General features: G+C 31.9%; 1 protein-coding gene across 1 annotated transcript; it reads left to right on the plus strand.

Annotated features, from left to right (window-relative positions):
* The first annotated feature begins 3,567 nt into the window (after positions 1–3,567).
* On the plus strand, positions 3,568–20,624 carry LOC141717850 (HVA22-like protein k). Its single transcript, XM_074520061.1, has 8 exons — positions 3,568–3,783; positions 4,531–4,589; positions 4,757–4,854; positions 17,258–17,309; positions 19,559–19,622; positions 19,938–20,033; positions 20,153–20,225; positions 20,330–20,624. The coding sequence occupies exons 1-8, from the start codon at positions 3,751–3,753 to the stop codon at positions 20,428–20,430; spliced, it is 576 nt and encodes a 191-aa protein (XP_074376162.1). The 5' UTR covers positions 3,568–3,750; the 3' UTR covers positions 20,431–20,624.
* The last annotated feature ends 1,408 nt before the right edge of the window (positions 20,625–22,032 follow it).

Raw genomic sequence — 22,032 nt, forward strand, 5'->3', positions numbered from 1 at the left:
TACCCCTTATATAGCCTCATCAACCAGTCACTCAACCGGCTATAGGAGGTAATTAAGCCGAAAACTTGGGCTTGCTGGCATCTAGGGCGGGAAGCCCTCAAAATTCAAAATTTAGAATATTCTACCAAATTTGAGAGAACTCTAGAATGTTCCATACCAAAAAAGCAAGGGAGAAAATTTTTAATTGAATTATACCCAGGATTTGTGAAAAATCCTATTTCATTATAAAAAAGGAAAGGAGAAACCTTGGAGGTCAAACCACGTCTTGGAGACACAATTCCTAGGCGTGGTTCAGCCATGTCTCCTAGGCAGGGGTAACCCACGCCTAGAATTTAGTGAAGCTTTGGAGGTCAAACCACGTCTAGGAGACATAATTTCTAGGCGTGGTTCAACCACGTCTCTTAGGCGGGGGTAACCCACACCTAGGATTTATTAAAGCTTTGGAGGTCAAACCACATCCAGGAGACACAATTTATAGGCGTGGTTCAAACTATATCTCCTAGGCGGGGGTAACCCACTAGGATTTATTGAATCTTTATAGGTCAAATCACGTCTAGGAGACACAATTCCTAGGCGTGGTTCAAACCATGTCTCCCATGCGGGAGTAACTCACACCTAGGATGTATTGTAACTGTGTAAAGTCAAACCACGCTTAATTAAGATGAATTATTCCTAGGCGTGGTTCACAACCTGTCTCCTAGGCGGGGGTAACCCACACCTAGGATGTACTATGTCTAACAACCTATTTTTTGTTTATTTAATTAATTCGAAAATAGGTTAAAAATTAAAAAAACTGACTTTTTTCAAAAAATAGGGAAAAATAAAGGAAAAAATCTCAAAAAATCTGAAAATCGGGAAATAATTTCTAAAAAAATATTTTTGGGCGTAATGTTTTTTGATAAATTATTAAAAAATCTTAAAAAATACATGTGAGTACTGAAATATTCCTGAAAAATTAGGGAAAATTATGAAAAATACCATAAGGTACCAAAAAATCCTGGAATATTATGGAAGCTTACGGGGATGTATCCTAAAAGGAGAATCGTTGTAAATGTGTAGGTCGCTCCACACTTTATGATAAAAACGATAGTCAGAAAAGGTATGAATTTAACTTCAACGAAATCTTTACCAGGTTTCGCAAAAGTTGGGGGCAAATAATATGGGCTTGAAAATAGCCTAGAGACATAATAAATGTTGAATTGATTAGACCTAATACGGTCCAATAACAAAGCCCAATTAATGAGGCCCGAAGTCACAACTGTTTATTAATTTCGTAATTAATAAATAGGACAAAATAACAACTAATTAAATGTGTTCAATAAAGGATACAATTCTTTATTGAGTAGCCTCCAAGGCACCTAAACCCACAATAAATCTGCTTCCTAAGTTTTAGGATTCCAAAGTTCATTCTGAAACGGAGACTTATTCATCAAGTCTCCTAACCCTAGTCCAATTCATGGATATACAACATCCATATAAAGGGTCTTACCCCATCATTCAGAACTACGTTTTGGCTTGATTCTCTATACTCGGAGAGATACATAGGCATCTTGTGAAGACAGATTTAATATACGAAACACAAGCGCAGCCATTAAAGGCTTTGAGCTCTCGAAACCCTAGTATTAAATATCGTAATAGTTGTAACCTAGTTTTTTATCCATAACACCGACTAATCTCTTTTACGAGGTATACGATTGATTTGAGTTTGAAATTCGATTAATTGTAGTAAATGTTTTTGTCAGAGTAATCAATTTATATTAAAAATATTAAATTAATTAAATATAAATAATTATAAAATTTATGATATAATAAATATATACTTGTTAATAAATAAATAATACAATCATAAAAATATATTAAATAAAATTTTAAAATTAAAATATATCTTATTTTTACGATAATTAATTCTTTCTATTAATCCCCGATTTTTCAATTAATTTTAAATGGCTTTACGAATTGTAGCTCCCATCTATTATATTATATATATAATAGAGCAAATAGGGGGTTGGATGAGACATTTTATTTCACTTAAAATTACTAAATTACCCCTCATTAATATATATAAATAATTATCAAATTTAATATGATGTATTAATTACACCTAAGTCGTTATTACTTCATATTAATAAATACCAATAATTATCATATTTAATAACATATGTCAATTATACCTAACTCATTTATATTAATAATTTTATATATATAACTATTTATTATTGAATATTAACAACCTCTAATTAGATATATAAAATTTAATCATATTTTCCTATATATACTAAATTCTTATTTTTTTGAATAGTTGTATAAAATAAATTTTATTTTCAACAAACAAATTTAATATGTTAGCTAATCTGAAAACAACAATGTTAGTGTATCAAGCAGTAAACCCAAGAAATATAAGAAATATAAAAGAGTGGTTATGATGGGGTTTTATAATGAAATTAAGATCTTATTATATGACCAAATCGAATATAAACGAATATTGGTTTAAAGATTTTGAATATATGTGATAAAATATTAAAATATCAAACTCATTGCGGTTACAACAATGTTTTATAATAGTAAGATGAATTATATTTCTTATATTAACCGGTTTAAAGATTTTTTATAGGTATAAATAAAATATTTATAAGATTACTGCAGTATTACCAAAATCAGCAATTTCGTCGATAAATTGCTGGAAGGCAGCCAAATGATATTATAGAGCAAAAGCGGAGCATAAAATATTTTTGCCATTTTCCGGCGGTAATTTTTCGGTCAAAATTCAATGAATCAAGCACATGACAAGAGAAGAAGACAAGAAAAATGAAGAGAAGGTAGTAAAGATTATTAAGATTCTTATTATTTTAATGAATCATGCACACATCTCAAGTATAATCATTTTACTTATATATTTTAAAATACATAAAAATATGTCCAATTTTGTTTCGATTTAACATTCCGATAAATTTCCGATTTTTGATAAATCGCAAATCAGTGTTTCAACTGATTTATTCCAATTTTCAATTTTTATCACCATGAATTACTGACCAAATTATTAATATATTTATCATAAAAAACGAATTATATTGGAAAATGTATTCATATTGTCAATTGTACAGTATTATATTTAATATGTCGGCTTTCATATTCAATAATTACATTTTATGCTAAGGAAAGTAAGAATTATCTCATATTTATTGTATCATGAATTGTATCATATAAACAATTGTAGTTACTCTTTAATTAACTCCATAATATTTCATTCTTATGAGTTGTAATTATTTTTATGATAAATGTGTGCTTTCATTTGTATTATATTTTAATCGTATATTTTATTTTTTTTGCCGTAAATTCAATTTATTTTGAGAAAAAACATGTTAATTATATCATTAATCTCAATTTCATAAAGAAAGATATTTAGTTAATTAATTTATCAGAAAGCAACATAAATATATCGTGAATAATTACAGTAAAAATAAGATAAATTCACGTAATATATAACATGTCTCGTGAAATACCCATGCACGGACTATAAAGCTAGTTTTATCTGATACTTAAAAACGATCATTTGAAAAGGAATATAAATGAACGGATAGAAATTAAAAAAACAGCACTCGAGCTGCAAAATTTACAGTTGCCTTGCCTCTTTTCTCTCGCTTCAACGGACCAAAAATCTGCATCATTACAAAAGTGACTGATTTATATTGAAAACCCCTTTATATATACCTAATAGTATACTTCTAACTATTGAATCTCAATTACTTTCTTATGGATTTACTCGGATCAAGCATCGCAGGCGAGGTAATTCTTAATTTAAATCGATATTTAATATAAATATGAGTATTTATATACAGGCCTATTTTTATGTATGTTTTTATTGTAGAGATAGCTTAGGTTTTCAATATTTATGATTACTAATCTGTTAATTCGATTATTAGCCTATTAATGTGAAATTATAGTAAATTACATATATCATGGATACGCTGATTTTGAATGAGGCGTAATATTATGATTGTCTGATATGTAGAAAGAATCGCAAATGTGGCTGAAATTAGTTCATTGACTTATTTACGCTGCCTGTTACTATGATGTGTTTTTGTGTGAATTTTGTTGATTTTTTTTACTGAGAATCTGAACTGGAGGATTGTCTCTGTATTTTCTGTTTGAGGAGACGAAATAGATGTTAACTGTTGTGTAGGTACATTTCAACTTAATTGTACTCTTTAACGGCTCTGAAATTGCTACGAATTAAGCTAAATGGAAGTGTACAGTAGACGTAGATATAGTAGAGATTGACTATAACTTAAGCATTTAAATCTTGGTTTAACAATTAAGAGTTTTAGGCATATAAAATCTGATTTTTGTTGGCCTGAGTTGGAGGTGCTGGTGGTAATCTTGACGATCCTGTAGTGCAATTTTTTGACATGATAAATATCCTGGGGTACTATTGAAAACTTTGTTTAATTTGCTTTTGTTGTTTCAGAAGCAAGGATCTTGTGTATGTCAGTTCGAGAATAATTATATTACCTTATGATTCTTTGGATGCAGGTAGGATTGCGTTTGCTTCTCTCGCCACTTAATTCTACTATTGTGATGCGAACAGCTTGGTAGGTGCTTAATGTTTTGCATGCTCATTAACGTCTTAGAATTCACAAATGTAACTCCGGGAGAGAAGAATTGAAGTGGAGAAAATTTCTGATTCATTTCAAACACATAATTGTCCTGTTTTACTGAGTTATCCCTGTTATATTTCTTAATTATTTTACATGTGCAGTTGTTCTGTTGGAATTGTGGTACCGGTTTATTCTTCGGTCAAGGCTATTGAGAGAGGGACTCCACAAGATCAGCAAAAGTGGCTTTTATATTGGGCAGGTTTCTTCCAACCTCATCTTTATCGAACAGTAATATAGCTTATGTTATATCACATACTTCATTTATCATAATTTTCCCATAAACAATCAGACATGGCCACAAGCACTAAGTACTTAAGTTTTGTCCCGATGAAATTCCATGATAATAATATCTGAGATGATCTACAGTTTGTAAGCATAACTGTTTAATTTAGTAAACTTCTGATAATTTACTTTTTCTGAGAATTTTGAAACCTGTAGGCATCACCTACTTTTTCATGAAGACAATGTCCCACTCATTTATGCAGAGCAAACTGAAGAAACTAATTATTGATTATATAAAAATATATAAGAACTAGATGAATGTTTACATATCTAATAAATCATATCCAAAACCACAAGTATGTGACCACATAAGTATCTCCTGAGATTTAATAATTGTAATTTAGTTTAGGGTTCAGATATATAACTATATAAGAACTAGATTAATGTTTACATATCTGATAACAGCAGCTGTTATTGTCAGGAAATCGACATCAATAATGATTTTTTCATGTGATTGGGATTATTTTTGGTGTTTAAGTTGTAGTATGTCTAATGGAGGATTGTAATCTCATAAGTTTATAGAGGGTAAATGTGCAAGATCTTGTACATATCCTACGTCATGTGTGTTTATCACGTGTCATACCATTTCTCATATGTACCCTACATCAAGTGGTATCGAGGGCCAAAGTTTATTGTACTTTTGATTAACCTATTTTCTTCCAATTTATTTCTAGATTCACCAATTTGTTAATTTTGTTGAAGAATTAAGCCCCAATCGAGGCAGCCTAAAGTGCAATTTTATAGTAAGATAAGAATTGTCATTACTGAACCACATGTCTATTAATTTTTTTAATATATAGCAAAACTATTGTTCCCTATCATGCACATGAACGATTCATCACTGCCCATCTGATTGCAACTCCAAGTAGTGTAACCAACAAGTCGGTCCGGGATTTAGAAAAAAAGATTAAGCAAAGGACAAGAAGAGAAGAAGGTGAAACTATATTTCAGTCCCACATTCACACTACTTTAACTTTTAAGCCCATGAAGTAAAGTTTATGATATTATTAGACAAGTCACTAAATTTTGAAATTTGGAAAAAATTCCATAGTCGTTTCCGGAATTTGCAGTTGCAGCCCCTAATTTCAATGTCTTTAAAAATCAGTCATACATTATGTAACTATAAAAATCATCTCCAATCATGACAAATTGGAAAATATTATATAATAAAATGTCTACATATAGAACTTCAACCATTATTGATATCGAGTTATCATTTGCCATGAAATCTTGAGGTTAGTTTAGATTTGATTTTAGAGTTTATCCATAGTTTCATAATTAGTGGAGATCAATTCAAGGTGTAAATGGTATAATGATTTATTTGTAGAATTAGAATTTGAGTATAAAAGAATATTAAAGTGAACTAAATAACTAACATATTTTTATAGTGACTTGGTTGTATTAAACTAATTCCAACAAAGATGTCGAAAGTTGATGTAGGACATATATGTCATTATACTTGAAATAAAATTGAGCTTGAGTTTTAAAATAAAGAAATTCTGAAACCTCAAACAAGATTCCATTTGAAAGGACATGTATGATAGAATGACCTAAAAATTGATGAATAAATTAATCTAATGGTAGTTTAGATATAATTGATAATTTGTTTTCATTGAAGCATTATAAAAAAATGTGGACTATAAGGGAGATGACATTTACGTGAGGGTGTCAACTTGTCCATCCAAGCGTGTTTAATAGTATTAGACTTTAATGATATTGAGACAAATTTATTCCATTTAAAACTTAAGGCTCTAGTAGGAAATGCACAATTTATAGCTTTGCTTGATGCATCTTGGCACTTTTTTATTTTGTCGTATAATTGGTAGGGAGCCAGTTCCTCATATATAATCGATCGTCGGTTGCACAATAGTTCGTACCATGTTAAAATGTGGATAAGTAGTCTAATGTCAGGAAGGAAGGCCTAGTAACTAGCAGTAATACTGTATTAGTAAGATAATAGTAGTAAAGGGGGTAGTATGGTCTTTGTCTTGTTTTTAAATATGAAGTAGTATAAATAGAGGGAAAGCCTTGTAATTGAGAGGATGTATGATCCATATTCAGAAAATGGAATATCTTTTCCACCAAGTCTTCTCTCTCTCTAAATTCTGTTATTTCTTTCTCTCTCTAACCTGATCTCTCTCTCTAGGTCTATTCTCTCTCTAAAACTATCAATCTCTTGCTTGTTTCTCTTCTAATCTACCTTCAGTTATCTGTTTCTATCCTTGATTTACTGTTTTCTGCATCTATAAACCTAGAAAATCACAAAAACATTTAAAAAACTAGAAAATTACTTGTCAAAGCATGACAAATTGGTATCAGAGCTGTTGTTTTCGATCTCCTGTTGCTTCCTCTGTGTTGTGCATCTCCAGGCGAGTTGTGCGAGTTTAGAATCACAACAATCGCATATGTAATCTCAGAGATCTGCTCAATCAGTTCAGGTGCTCTGTTCTTAAGTTTTTCTCAGATCTGTTGTTTTACTGCTATTAGTAGTTAGTTGTAAAGCTGTTGAAATAGATATGTGCTCGTTTGCTTGTTTTAAGTAGATTACAGTTGAGTTTATTGAGAAAAAGTTCAAAAATAGAAGGTAGCATACTGTTTGATTTCTGTCAGTAGTAGATAATCTGTCTGAGAGGTATATACTGTTGTGTCAAAGTAGAAGAGGTGCAGTGCTTATAGAAACAGTACTATCAGTGAATTGTGATTGTTGTTGAGTTGTTTTGGAGTATCGGTTGTCTACTGTTGTGCTGAGGAGATATAGAAATGATTTTGGAGTAGTGCCTACAAGGTGTTTGATTAATTGTGGAGGAGAGATTAGTTATTACTGGAGTAATGAGGTACCTGAGAGTTCAACTCAAGGAACTCTGGAGATGTTAATGAGGTACCTGAGAGTTCAACTCAAGGAACTCTGGAGATGTTCCAACAGGAGTTTCAGAATCAATTGGCTGGAACTGATGAGAAGCTTAATAGGCTGCAGGAGCAATTTGAGAAGCTAATAGTAGGATTGAACAGAGGCAAAGGAAATGTGCTTAGAGATGAAATTTATGGAGGTAAAGAGGATGGAGATTATAAGGAAAACATTTCTCCTAGAACTTATAGGTTAGGATTATTCAAGGATCCATACCATGCAGCTTCAAAAAGACAAAGGTTGTTCCACCACCAACACCAGATGGATGATGATCCAAAAGAGACAGAAGTATTGAAGGAGAATTTCAATGATAGCCAGAGCTTGAAGCACCTTAAGTTGTCATTTCCAGTATATAAAGAAGGATCTGATTCTATGGAATGGTTAAGAAATTGTGAGGAATATTTCAGCATATATGATGTGCCTGATAGGAGGAGAGCTGTCATAGCAGCAATGCATCTGTCAGGGGTGCCTAGATCATGGTATAAGTCCTTCATGATAGGAAAAACTGGAATCAACTGGTTGGAGTTTTCAGAAGCTTTCACCTCCAGATTTGGAGAACTGGATACTGACCTAGTGTTTGAGAAATTTAAGAAACTACAACAGACAAAATCAGTTGAAGAATACTATGATGAATTTGAAAGATGCAGAGGTCAACTACTACAGAAGATTCCTAGTTTGACTTCAGAATATTTCTTGGAGAACTTTGTTGTTGTTCTACAAGGTGATATCAAAGGAATGATAAGGTTGCTAGAACCAAGTTCTTTATCCCAGGCTCTTAAGGTGGCTAGATATTATGAACAGACGCTCAATTCTCAGCCAAGGAAGTACAATACTGGAACCAGCTACAAGGCCAACACAAGCTCTCAGTATAACTCAAAATCAGGAATTTCAAGTACTGGAGTGAACATTGCTGGACAAGGCTCTGTACTAATTCAAAACAAGATACCTGACGCAATCAGTTCAAAACCTAAGCCCTTGACTTATACACAAAGAGAAGAAAGAAGACAAAAGGGGTATGCTATTATTGTGATGAAAAATTTAGCAAGGGTCATGAATGCAAGAAGCCTCGGAATTTTTTAATGATAGCAGAAAAAGTTGAAGAAGCGCTAGAATATGAAGAAGAGGCCAGATATGATGTGTATCCTGAAGATGTTGAGGAAAGTGGTCAAGAAGGAGTGGTGCTGGCAGCTGTGAGTGTTCAGAAGCAAAAATTGAAAACACCACTACAGTTCAAAGGAAGTTTCAACAATAGAGTTGTTAAACTTCTTATTGATGGAGGAAGTACTATCAACTTAATAAGCAAAAGGTGTCCAGGGTTGAGCCCTGGGATTTGATGGCGGACTTAAAAAGCCACCTACAGACGCTTTACGCCCAATCATTCCGGATAACGCTTGCATCCTCTGTATTACCGCGGCTGCTGGCACAGAGGATTTGGGTCTTTCAGTGGTGCATTCATAGAATTTGGAGATCAAGCTTCCAGATGGAAACAAATTGGTGAGTGAGGGTATTTGTGAGAAGTTTATGTGGAAACTGAATGGGTTAGAGTTTCAGGATGATGTAGTAGTGGCTGATTTACAGGATTGGGATATAATATTAGGTGTCAAATGGTTATCTCAATTGGGGGAGCTTACTTGCAACTACGACACTCATACCTTACAATTTATATGGCAAGGCAAGGTGGTGATACTCACAACTGAAATTGGAAGGTTGTAGTAATCAGTTTACAGCCATAGTTCCATTATGGATGGAACAGATCATAAACACTTATTCTGGAGACATGGAAGTGCAGGGAATTATTGCTGAAGTGGCAGTTGATAAATATGGTCCAAGGCAATACTACTTACTCAAGGGCTTCTACAATATCAGGGCAGATGGGTGATTGGTAGCCAAGGAAGTTTAGGGAGGCAAATATTTGAAGAATTGCATAGTATTGGAATTGGGGGCCACTCTGGAATTAAGGCCACAATAAGAAGAATTGAAGAATATTTTTCTTGGTCAACACTTAAACAGGATGTAGGAAGGTGGGTTAGAGAATGTGGAGTTTGCCAAGAAGTGAAAGGAGAAAACATCAAGAAACATTGCCTTCTGCAACCTTTGGCAATACCTCAGATGCCTTGGAGAGATATTGCAATGGATTTTATCACAGGCCTCCCTAAGTCACAGGGATTTGAGGTTATTTGGGTGGTGGTAGACAGGTTTAGCAGATATGCACACTTCCTAGCTCTGCAGCACCCTATATCAGCTAAAAGCCTGGCTCATACCTTCTTTGACCACATATATAGGCTGCATGGTCTTCCAGAATCTATTGTAAGTGACAGAGACAGCTTATTTCTAAGTGAATTCTGGCGAGACTTGTTCAAGATCTGTGGCACAAAGTTATGTATGAGTACAGCCTATCATCCCCAATCTGATGGCGTACAGAAAGGGTGAACCAATGTTTGGAACAGTATCTGAGAAGCATGACCAGCCAAATTCCCAAGAACTGGTCCACTTGGCTATCTGTTGCAGATTGGTGGTCCAATACCACTTATCATACCACTCTACAGTCTTCTCCTTTCCAGATTGTCTATGGTGTCAAACCAAGGCACTTGCCAGGTCAGGATAGAGTGTATACAAATACTTCTTCAGTAGAAGCAATGTTGAACATAAAGCAGCAACAATGGACTACACTAAAGGAGATTCTGGAAGCTGCCCAGGCCAGGATGAAAACCTATGCTGACAAGAACAAGTCAGAAAGGGAGTTTGCCATTGGGAATTGGGTTTACTTGAAGTTGCAGCCCTATAGGCAAATCACTGTGGCTGTAAGGAAGAACCTTAAATTGTCAGCCAAATTCTTTGGACCATATGAAGTATTGGAGAAGATAGGCAATGTTGCTTATAGACTGAACTTACCACCTACTTCCAGGGTGCATCCTGTGTTTCATGTATCTCAGTTGAAGAAAGCTGTGGGTCAATCAAAAGTGCATAGGCAACTACCTTGGGTCAATGCACAGGGAACATTTAAACTCAGCCCTTTGAGAAAACTGGACAGCAGAAGACTAGTTAAGGATCATAAGGTGTTCTATCAGGTGCTTATTCAGTGGAAAGGGTGCAGTGTGGATGAGGCTACTTGGGAGGATGAGGAGTTACTCAAACTCAATTTTCCAGACTTTGTTGTTGATCCATGAGGACATGGATTTATTCAAGGGAGGAAGAATGTCAGGAAGGAAGGCCTAGTAACTAGCAGTAATACTGTATTAGTAGGATAATAGTAGTAAAGGGGGTAGTATGGTCTTTGTCTTGTTTTTAAATATGTAGTATAAATAGAGGGGAAATCCTTGTAATTGAGAGGATGTATGATCAATATTCAGAAAATGGAATATCTTTTCCACCAAGTCTTCTCTCTCTAAATTCTGTTATTTATTTCTCTCTCTAACCTGATCTCTCTCTAGGCCTATAGGCAAATCACTGTGGCTGTAAGGAAGAACCTTAAATTGTCAGCCAAATTCTTTGGACCATATGAAGTATTGGAGAAGATAGGCAATGTTGCTTATAGACTGAACTTACCACCTACTTCCAGGGTGCATCCTGTGTTTCATGTATCTCAGTTGAAGAAAGCTGTGGGTCAATCAAAAGTGCATAGGCAACTACCTTGGGTCAATGCACAGGGAACATTTAAACTCAGCCCTTTGAGAAAACTGGACAGCAGAAGACTAGTTAAGGATCATAAGGTGTTCTATCAGGTGCTTATTCAGTGGAAAGGGTGCAGTGTGGATGAGGCTACTTGGGAGGATGAGGAGTTACTCAAACTCAATTTTCCAGACTTTGTTGTTGATCCATGAGGACATGGATTTATTCAAGGGAGGAAGAATGTCAGGAAGGAAGGCCTAGTAACTAGCAGTAATACTGTATTAGTAGGATAATAGTAGTAAAGGGGGTAGTATGGTCTTTGTCTTGTTTTTAAATATGTAGTATAAATAGAGGGGAAATCCTTGTAATTGAGAGGATGTATGATCAATATTCAGAAAATGGAATATCTTTTCCACCAAGTCTTCTCTCTCTAAATTCTGTTATTTATTTCTCTCTCTAACCTGATCTCTCTCTAGGTCTATTCTCTCTCTAAAACTATCAATCTCTTGCTTGTTTCTATTCTAATCTATCGTCAATTATTTGTTTCTATCCTTGATTTACTGTTTTCTGCATCTATAAACCTAGAAAATCACAAAAACATTCAAAAAACTAGAAAATTACTTGACAAGGCATGAACATAGTGAGGAATTAGTTACGTTCCTTTTTAAGTAATAGTTATTAGAAAACTTTTTTTATGTTTAATAGAATGTGAGGACCATTATTCTTAAAATCAGTTCGTTTAATAATAGATGACTTATGAAAAGTAAGATATGGTTGTGTGTAGTGGTTTTTTCATTACTATGAATTTCATTTAATTTAATGTGTGCATACATTTTAAAATATTTTATACCATATAATATTTTTACAATGTATAAATTTATTTTAGAATATATAATAATGTATTTAACAATAATTTTTATTTTCTATTTTAAATAATAATATTATTTATTTTTAGTTATTTTTTATTTTTATATGTCCTCTATAAATTAAAATCAGATTTTTAGTTGACGTACATAATTTTTAAATATACATTAAATTATTATATATACAATTAAACTAGAATTTTACTTCTTTCAGAAAAAGAATTATATATAGTGAAGGTTAATATACATTTTTAATAAAAAAATTTAACAAGTGTTAAATAAAATATTTTAATTTGGCAGTTAATAAAGTGAAATCACTTATACAGGCTTTTAGTCATTATCCTTTTTTTTTGGCTAAATACCTAAAAAGTAGGCATGTAGATAACTGTGCCTTTGTGGCATAGGATAAACAAATCGATCTTAATAAATAGTAAATTATAATTAACAAATTTAGTGATTTCTTTTCTTAGTTTATTTTCTCCGCATCAGAAACTTAGTGCTGCTACGTATTACTGTCCCGAAGCTATTAGGGCATGTTTATTTCAACTGTTTTCCAAAAAAAATTTCTAAGAAAACTAGAAAAACAAAAAACATGTTGAAATGCAAAATTTTCAAAACAAAAAACTGGAAAAATAGAAAACACGGTTTTCCGTGTTTTCCAAATTATAACTACAGATATGAAAAGTATGGAAAACAACATTTTGATGTTTTCTAAACCTAGAAAAGTAAAAAAAACACAACTCATAGTTAAACACCTAAGATAGATTCCTACCAAACATAAACATTTTTATATTTTTATCATTTTTAACTTTATACGGTTAATTAACAATTTTGTAAGTTTACTTAGAAAGTTAACAAAAGAAATTAACAGAGTAAACAACTAATATACTACTAACTTAACTTATGCAGCTTATAAATTTTCAACACTATAATATCATATTTTTAAATTAAAAAGTATAATACATATTACATATTTGTAATAAAAAAAATTCAAAATAGTTTAATTTAACAATTATATTATTAGTTTGATTAGAATAATAATTACACAATTTTTTTAATATTACTATTTACATTATATGAGAGAACTTATTAATAATATAATAACTAATAACTTATATGTTTAATAATAAAGAAAAGACTCCCGACTAAAACTTAGTTATGAGTTATTTTGTAGAAAAATTTTCAAAATTTTTGTATATAATTATTAAATGGATTTTCTAATAAAAGCTACAAAATTGTATATATATTTAGGGTCATATAATTATAAAGATTCATTATTAAACCTATTCATATTTTATTTGTCCTCTTTAATTATATTTTATCTAAAAAAGGTCATTTTAAACATGTTAAAGAAATATGTATATAAAATTAAATTATGAAACATTAAAATAATTTTATTAATTGCTCTTTTATTAATAACTAATAACTTATATGTTTAATAATAAAGAAAAGACTCCCGACTAAAACTTAGTTATGAGTTATTTTGTAGAAAAATTTTCAAAATTTTTGTATATAGTTATTAAATGGATTTTCTAATAAAAGCTACAAAATTGTATATATATTTAGGGTCATATAATTATAATTATAAAGATTCATTATTAAACCTATTCATATTTTATTTGTCCTCTTTAATTATATTTTATCTAAAAAAGGTCATTTTAAACATGTTAAAGAAATATGTATATAAAATTAAATTATGAAACATTAAAATAATTTTATTAATTGCTCTTTTATATATTTACTCAAATTATCTCGTCATTTTATTTAATATTTTTAAGAAAATAGAAAACTGACATTTGGAACACATTTTCTCAGTTCTCAACTGTTTTCTTAGAAATGAAAATTTTAGAAAATTTTAGAAAAACATAAAATAGAAGTGGAAAAAATTTCCACAAAAAAACAGCCCCTTAAAGCGGGTTTCGTCTTCTTTTCCGGAAAGCCAGATGTCCCAAAGTTGGAACTTTTGTGGTGCCTTGTAAAAAAAGTGTTGGAAAAAGCTTATACATGTTTGGTAATTAAATTACATACTAATGATGTAGGGCTCTTGTTTGTTTGTTGAAAGGTTCTATTGAAATTATGTTGAAGTATAGTGTTATTTCATCTGAATGTCTACAATGATTTTTTTGATAGAATCTGATCGATATTTTTCCTCAAACAATTATGCCCAATTATGTTCCGGGAAGATAATTTGAATTCGGGGTCTTGTGTCTACTTGTAATAAAGATAACCTATAATAGTCTTCACACATATTGCGCAACGACAATCTCAAACAAATATATATTGTTAAATCTAGCAATCTTACTGCATGCTTCTTAATGAAATACAACTTTGCTTAGTTCAGGAGTGCTATCGAACAAGTTAAACTGCAGTTGTAGTGAAAAAATGATAGAATTATGTGTCCTACTAAAGTAAATGAACAAAATATTGAGCAAAAAAGAAGAAAGAAATTGATTAAAAACTAAAATAGTAGTGTTGAATAACTTAACTCCTTGTCCACATTGTAATCCGGCATGTTTGAGATAAAATAAAGTATCAAAGAAAATTAAGTTTGTAAACTTGAATAGTTCTATTACTGTTATATAGTATACTCAGGGAATTCAAACTCCAACCATGTCGGATTATAATGTGGACGAGGAGGTAAGTTTTCAAAATTAATATTTTTTTTAACTTTAGGAGGGCAAATGCATATGATAATTACATTTTTTTCACAATAGTTGCAGTTTAACTTGTTGGATAACACCCCTGAACTAAGTAAAATTGTATTTGATCAAGAAACATGCAGTAAGATTGCTTAATTCAGCAATATATACATATGTTTGTGTGTGTATGTCTAACAAAATATAAATTTGTTTGAGATTGTTGTTGGGCAATATGGGCGGCGACGGTTTATCTTTATTACAAGGAGGCACAAGTGACAAGACCCCAAATTCGAACTATCTCCCAAGGACATATTCTATCGGGTTTTTCCCGAAAGCAGTTATCCATGTTCCTAGCTTATAAATTAGTGATGCTTTTACCATACGCTTCTATTGAGCAAATATGATCTGCCGTAGAAGCTGTTATTGGGGTGTGGAAAAGGAATGCCATATCGGCATTGTCAATTTTGGATTTTCTATTTTCCGGAAATAACTATTTAGTAATGCTGTAAACTAAGAAATTGAACAGGGTAAGGAAGTATTCATAAGAATCGTGGAGTACAAATATGAGGAGAAATCAGTGTTGGTATGTGATGGTTATGTGATATGGAATAAATCTCTAAAGCCACCAACAATTTCCAAGTTCTATCTTATGGGTACCTATTTCCAGAGGTGGTGCTCATAGGCTGAAAGTGTGGAATGCACAATTTGGGGGACCATCACTCAATGCTCCTTTTAAGAAACTCAAAAAATGAAAAAAATTTAAACTCTATAAAATCTTGAATAAGGAAAATTGATGTGTGGAACAGATTAAAGAACTTCTTGGTCATTTGTTTTAATGTATAGCAAGTTGATTGAAATAATATTAGCAGTTTAGTTTTATTAGGACTAGATAATTGTTTCCTTATTTGTTTTTGGTAGTTGATATCTATTGGGAAATACCGAAATAGATGTCAATTGAATTGTATCGTCAAGTTAGGATTTAATCCGGTGCTTTAGTCTAAGAATGTCTATTTAAATAGTTTCAGAGTTGAATCATAAAATGATTGAGTGTTCTGATGAATAATCTTTGGATTCATGTGTTCAAGCGACTTTATGGGAGATTATAGATATGTTTTATTTTACTCTTTCCATGACCTGTGCCATGTCATGTGGTCAAATTTTCGGTATCTTGACCGGATTGAAGTATATTAGGTGGCACGAAATTAAACATAGCTGGTACATTTGATAAGGATCAATACTCTGAATCTGTGTAATAGTTGACAAGTCAAATTCTACTCACCTGACATTATTTAACACCGAATGAAAAGCTGCGAGGGGTTGTTTTCCATGAAACAAACTTGTAGAAATCCTTGAATGTAAAGTGGTAACTTATTCCTGGAAAGTATACTTAAAAAGGTAAATAGGCAATCCAATTCTAGATATTAGTGCAGAAAGAGAACAAACAAGTAACATGAATTTCTGGTGTATAAATGAGTCTCAGGTATGATGTAAGGTTTTCCATGGATGCAATTGAGGAACAATAGGCATTTTAGAGAATTAAGATTTAAGATATGAACTTCTGATATCTGATGATCCATGAATTAAAGTTCGAATCCACTTCAGTAGAGTGCATTTAATAGAGATTTCAAGTGATAGGAGAGGGAAACTTCAAATCTGCTCACAGTTTAGGCCATGAACTTAAAATTTGGAGATTTACACTTGTGTTTACAAATCTATAGGCTATAAAAGTTCCGTACTAACAATATTAAGCCTAATAGCTACACTAAGCATTTGTTTGCGATTCTGTGCGAGTTTTACTCGTGTGCCTGCTTTTCCTTTTCATCCGTGGTTGGAAGATGAAATGCCTTGGAGACATATTTTATGGATCAGTCGGTCACTGTTTTCCTATGAGGACAGGCGAGGGGGTCAATCGGTTGGGACGGAGGGAGGTAGAGGGTTAATGTCTCAATGGAGTGATTGCAGCTTGGAACTCATTTTTTTGTACATGCATATTTAAAGACCGTGTGATGGGAACAGAATTGAAAAGAAGTATTTATATATTTATTATTATATATTTTATTTACGTATATACTATATGCTGGGTCCAGTTGGCGAAATAGTTTTTAAATTTATTTGTGCTAGGCTTATCTTTATGGGGTTTGGTTTATTAGGTATTTTATTTCCTATATGAGATTTGCACATATGGGCCTTGTATAGATGGACCCTTATAAGATTTGCATTGAAAATAATATAATTATATTTAAAGCATTTTAATGAATATCTGTTTAAATTTTAACCGATGGTTTTCTTTTCGCACTTTTGCAGTGTATGGATCCTTCAGTATTGTTGAAGTCTACTCCGACAAACTCTTATCCTGGTACATTTCTTGAATCTTTTGCAATTGCCTCAAAGATTGCAGTTATGCACTTCATAAGGAAAAGCCAGTTTTGCACTTCAGACATGCTCTCTACATAATACTTAGATTCCAGACGTTTCTTGTGACATCACTACCTTTATCTCTATGTTTATACCTTGATCTCTTCTCTTTGCTTTTTTATTTTTTTCCTCAGTTTAGCCTTTGCAAGACATAAGTACCCTAGTTCTCAGTCCTTGTATATTACCCTTCTTTCACTTGCAATAAATTAGATGCAACTTATTGCTTCTGGTCAAACTTCCCATTCCAGTTCCAAAAATCTTGGAGCGTTAGAAGGCGATTGTAATGATAATAAACTACATTCTTGAATAGATGATGATATTTTTTTTGGTGGATGTTATATGCATGTACAGAACTCTTTACTAAATATATTTGTATGTTATGTGCTTGTGTGAATGCCTATAGCCAGATACGCTTTAGTCAAATTTGATATGAAATTAACTTATCATGCTATAATTCTAAATGTTTTTAATTGTGAGGGGGCCATGAGTTGACATAAAACCTGACATCAATCTACAAGAAGTAGGCTAATGTTATTGTGGTATTATGTACCATATAATAAGCACACTCTGCTTCTGTCCATTATAGGCGGAGAGGGACAAATTGAAATAGAGGTTATTAATATTAAACGATAAATTATTTTCGCTAGTTTTTGCAGAATTCAGAGTGACACCCATTGTATCCATGCCGCCAATTTTTTAATACAGCTGGAGAATTTTCTTGGTTATCTCAGTTTTTTTCTCTCAAAAAGACCATGGAAATGAACGGCCTAATTTTATTTTTTGATCCACAATATAGAGCCATTAAATTCTTGTCTGATAACTCAAGTGCCGAATTAGTCCTCTCTTTGTCATATGGTACCGTGGTTGTAGGAAATGGCATCTTGCAGTCCCCTCTCTTGAGTCATAAAGGCATCTTTGCATGAACTAATGAAGTCTTGGTTATGGTTGAATCACAATCACAATCGGGCGGATACATAAGTTTGAAAATGGTGTGTCACGTGTAATAACAAATAACATTGAACGAATGTATTTGATCATTTTATTGTTTAAAAATTACAGTTTTTTTGAATAATTAGCCTTATATGCCTTACGAATGAGTATTTGTCTAAACAAATATCGGGATTGAGCAAGAATCGAATGATGAACATGGGAACTTGAGTTGTCTCATCGCTCACTTCTAAAATACTAATGACACTACTTAGAATACTTATTTAACCGCACATTAAATAAACGGCGTGTAATTTAAAAAATGGTAAATTATGGTATCTCTGTTTGACAATTTCACTAAAAACTTATTAACTACGTTTCTAATTATTTCATTACTTTATTATATATGAGATTAACTAGGAACTACAATTTGAAGATTAAAACTGAAACTTGTTATGCATAACTTAGTAAATAAAGGAGAGACTGGGAGTTGAAGACTGTAATGAATTAGGGAAACACCCGATATAATAACGTATTAAAGAAAGAACGGAGGGGTAAAGAGGTAAATGCGGAATTAAGGTTAACAAACAAGAGTCAAAGGGCAGAATGGGAATTGAAGCAAAAGGGGAAGTGATAAGAGAAAAGAATTGGGGGAAAAGAAACTATCAAGTGATTGTCATCTCTTTTATTTGTATTATACCCTAGGAGTGCCTGGACCTTTCGAAAGTCCTGCTGTCATCTTAATATTTTGTAATCGTTGATGTTCTGAGTTCAGTAGTAAACAATTGTGCCTGTTAATTTTTATTGCATTATGTCGGTTCATCTCAAAGACATAAGCCCAATTAGTACAAGGTAAAAAAATCATTTTGTATGAAAATAATGGTATCACTTGACACACCCTGCACAGGAGTACATCCGCCACTTGGTGTAGTTTGAAGTGCTGCAAGTAGGGAAATAACTAAATTGTAGAAACAAGTAGGTAACAGAAGCTTCACGTGATTCTAGAAGCCGATTAATGACAATGTCATAAATAATTATGCAAATACTTTTGGATTTTAAAAGACTTTAGATTTACTGATGAAAATACTTTATTCTTCATTGTTTTATGCATTGCTTAGTTGATTACACAATTACTAGGAAAGGATCCTGAGGACATATCGAGTTAAAAAGTTTATGCTGGAACCTTGCACACCTGATCACTGAGTTTGTAATGAATGTACCGCGTTTTCTTTGGTGTACCTAATTTATCCTCTACTTGTGCAGGTTCCCGTCATACTATTATGTGAAGTTGGCATTTCTTATTTGGCTTCAACTTCCAGATACTCAAGTAAGTCCTAAATATACCCGACTCCGTCAGTACCTTGCATGCCTGAATCAGGAAATGTCCACCTGCATATTAGTTAGGTTTTTTATTAATTTCATGTTGGCACGTTTAAGTTGTAACTTTATATGAATGGACTTTTTCCCTTTTTAAATTATTGCAGTCAGGTACATCTTTGCACAAATATCTGCATACAAAATTATGAGTCGTGCGAGCATGTATAATTTTAAGATGCAATATTTATATTACTAAATTTTACTAGTGTTCTGAACAATTTGACTGATTTTTTTTGTGGGTGACATAACTCATTACTTTCATCAGGGTGCTAGGATTCTGTACAAAAAGCATCTGCAACCATTCTTTAAAAGACACGAAGCTAAAATAGATCGTGTAATGGGATTGACATATATTGAGATGGTAATTTTTTGAATAATTTGAACTAGGATTATCCAAGAATAAATGGATGCCGTGCTCGTATTTTTGGCAGTTTGGAGCATTTTTACTAAAACAGTGTCACTTGTTTATATTTATGGCAGGCCAAAATAATTAGTTCACACCAAGCAGAAATTCAATATGTCAAATCCATTCTGTCCAGGATCACAGCGTCCGGTAAGTTAAATTATTGTTTGTTGATATAATGTGTGTGTGTGTGTGTTTGTGTGTGAAATTTCAAGGCTTTTTGACGTTTAGAGATTTTCCATCACGGATGCCAGGTAAAGCGCCTGGGAATACTGCAAGTCCAACACAACCTGAAAATCCTGCTGTAGTTGAAGACCAAAGTAGAGAATTACCAGATTCAGCTCCTGATAAGTGACACTTAGGTTGACAGATACATACTCTTGTTTTGACGAAGACATGTTTGTAAATTTGGTACCTGCTGTATTCAGATGGTACATATTGGTCCAAACTATTGACCCCAACATGAAGTGTTTCCACCCCAAAAAAATATAATCATAATCTGTAAACTGGTTTCTATAATAATTTATTATACTAAATTATTATACTTAATTTAATCTGTTAAAAAATAATCATAATCTGTAAACTATTGACCCTAACATTAAGAGGGGTGTATTCAATCAAGATTTTAAATGATTTTTTTGGATTCTTAAAATTAAGAGGTATTCAATTTAGATTTTAAAAAATCATTCCAAATATGTTGGTATTCAATATAAATTAGGAAAAGTGTCCAAAAGAATGTTTATTTATACTAAATTTAATGACAAAACACTTCTAATTATGCCTCAAAATGTTTTGCTTGTATTACAGAAAATGAATTTCAAATTATAATCATACAATCAACAATACAACTCAACAATGGGAAAATAACATGAAAATAGAGTTATTGGATTATTTTAATAGATAAACCTATTTGCATGTAAAACAAAGAAAATTATTATTTGACTTACAAAACATTAACTAGGAAAAAGAAGGGTGATGCCCCCAAATATCACAATTTGAGAGAAAATAACCCTCAATATTTTGAGAAAAGAAGACTTCAAATATCACTCCAAAATAGAGTTTCGTGTTATGTTTTTCTTTTTAATCAAAGACGGAGTTGCGTGCTTCGTTTTTTGTTCATGGGGGCAAAACACAATCTCAAACTGTGTCTTTCTTTCATGTTAAAGCCTCTTGAGTTTGCATTTTTTTTACCCAAAGTGCTAGACAATGTTATATTTTGAAGTTTAAAACTTTATTCAAACGAATATTTTGTTTCATATTTTATTTGGATCTATAATTATTTTAATATTTTTAAAATCCAAATTTAGAATTGGTGAACCCTAAAATTAGGGTTTAGCCTCTTGAGTTACCCTAAATCTTAAACCCTAAACTTATATATTTTATTAATTTACTTTTTAATATTTCTAAAACCTAAAATGAGATTGGTGAAGTGTTAAAAATTGTTAAATTAGGCTTGTTACTATTTAATTTTATAATATTTTTAAACCAAAAAGACGATTATTGAACCCTAAAAAATTAAAAATAAAAAATAGGGGCCCACACTTGAATTTTAAAAAATGAATTTTAAATTTTAAAGTTTTTGAAAGCCAATAAAAAGATCTGAAAAATAAAATATTAATTAAAAATAATTGAAAACGTATTTAGGTCTACAAACGTGACTTTAAGTAATGAAATAAGTTAAAGAAAAAATAGAAAAGAAAAGTTAGAAAAAAGTTGCGTTTTTTGTTTTAGTTGAAAACACAAAATGAAAACATGTTATAAAGTGACATTGAGTACCAAAAATTTAAAAAGTGAAACCATTTAATCCTAAATAATGACATTTGGGGTTTTTTATCGAAAAAGAAGTCCACATGCATGTTAAAAAAAATTGTCGGACTATGAAACATTAGCCAGGCAAACAATAGATAACGGGGGAAAGCACAAGCGGAAGGTAAGCAAGATAAATTTTGCTCAAATA

Source organism: Apium graveolens, chromosome 4, assembly GCF_009905375.1.
Source record: "Apium graveolens cultivar Ventura chromosome 4, ASM990537v1, whole genome shotgun sequence".
NCBI classification, from domain to species: domain Eukaryota; kingdom Viridiplantae; phylum Streptophyta; class Magnoliopsida; order Apiales; family Apiaceae; genus Apium; species Apium graveolens.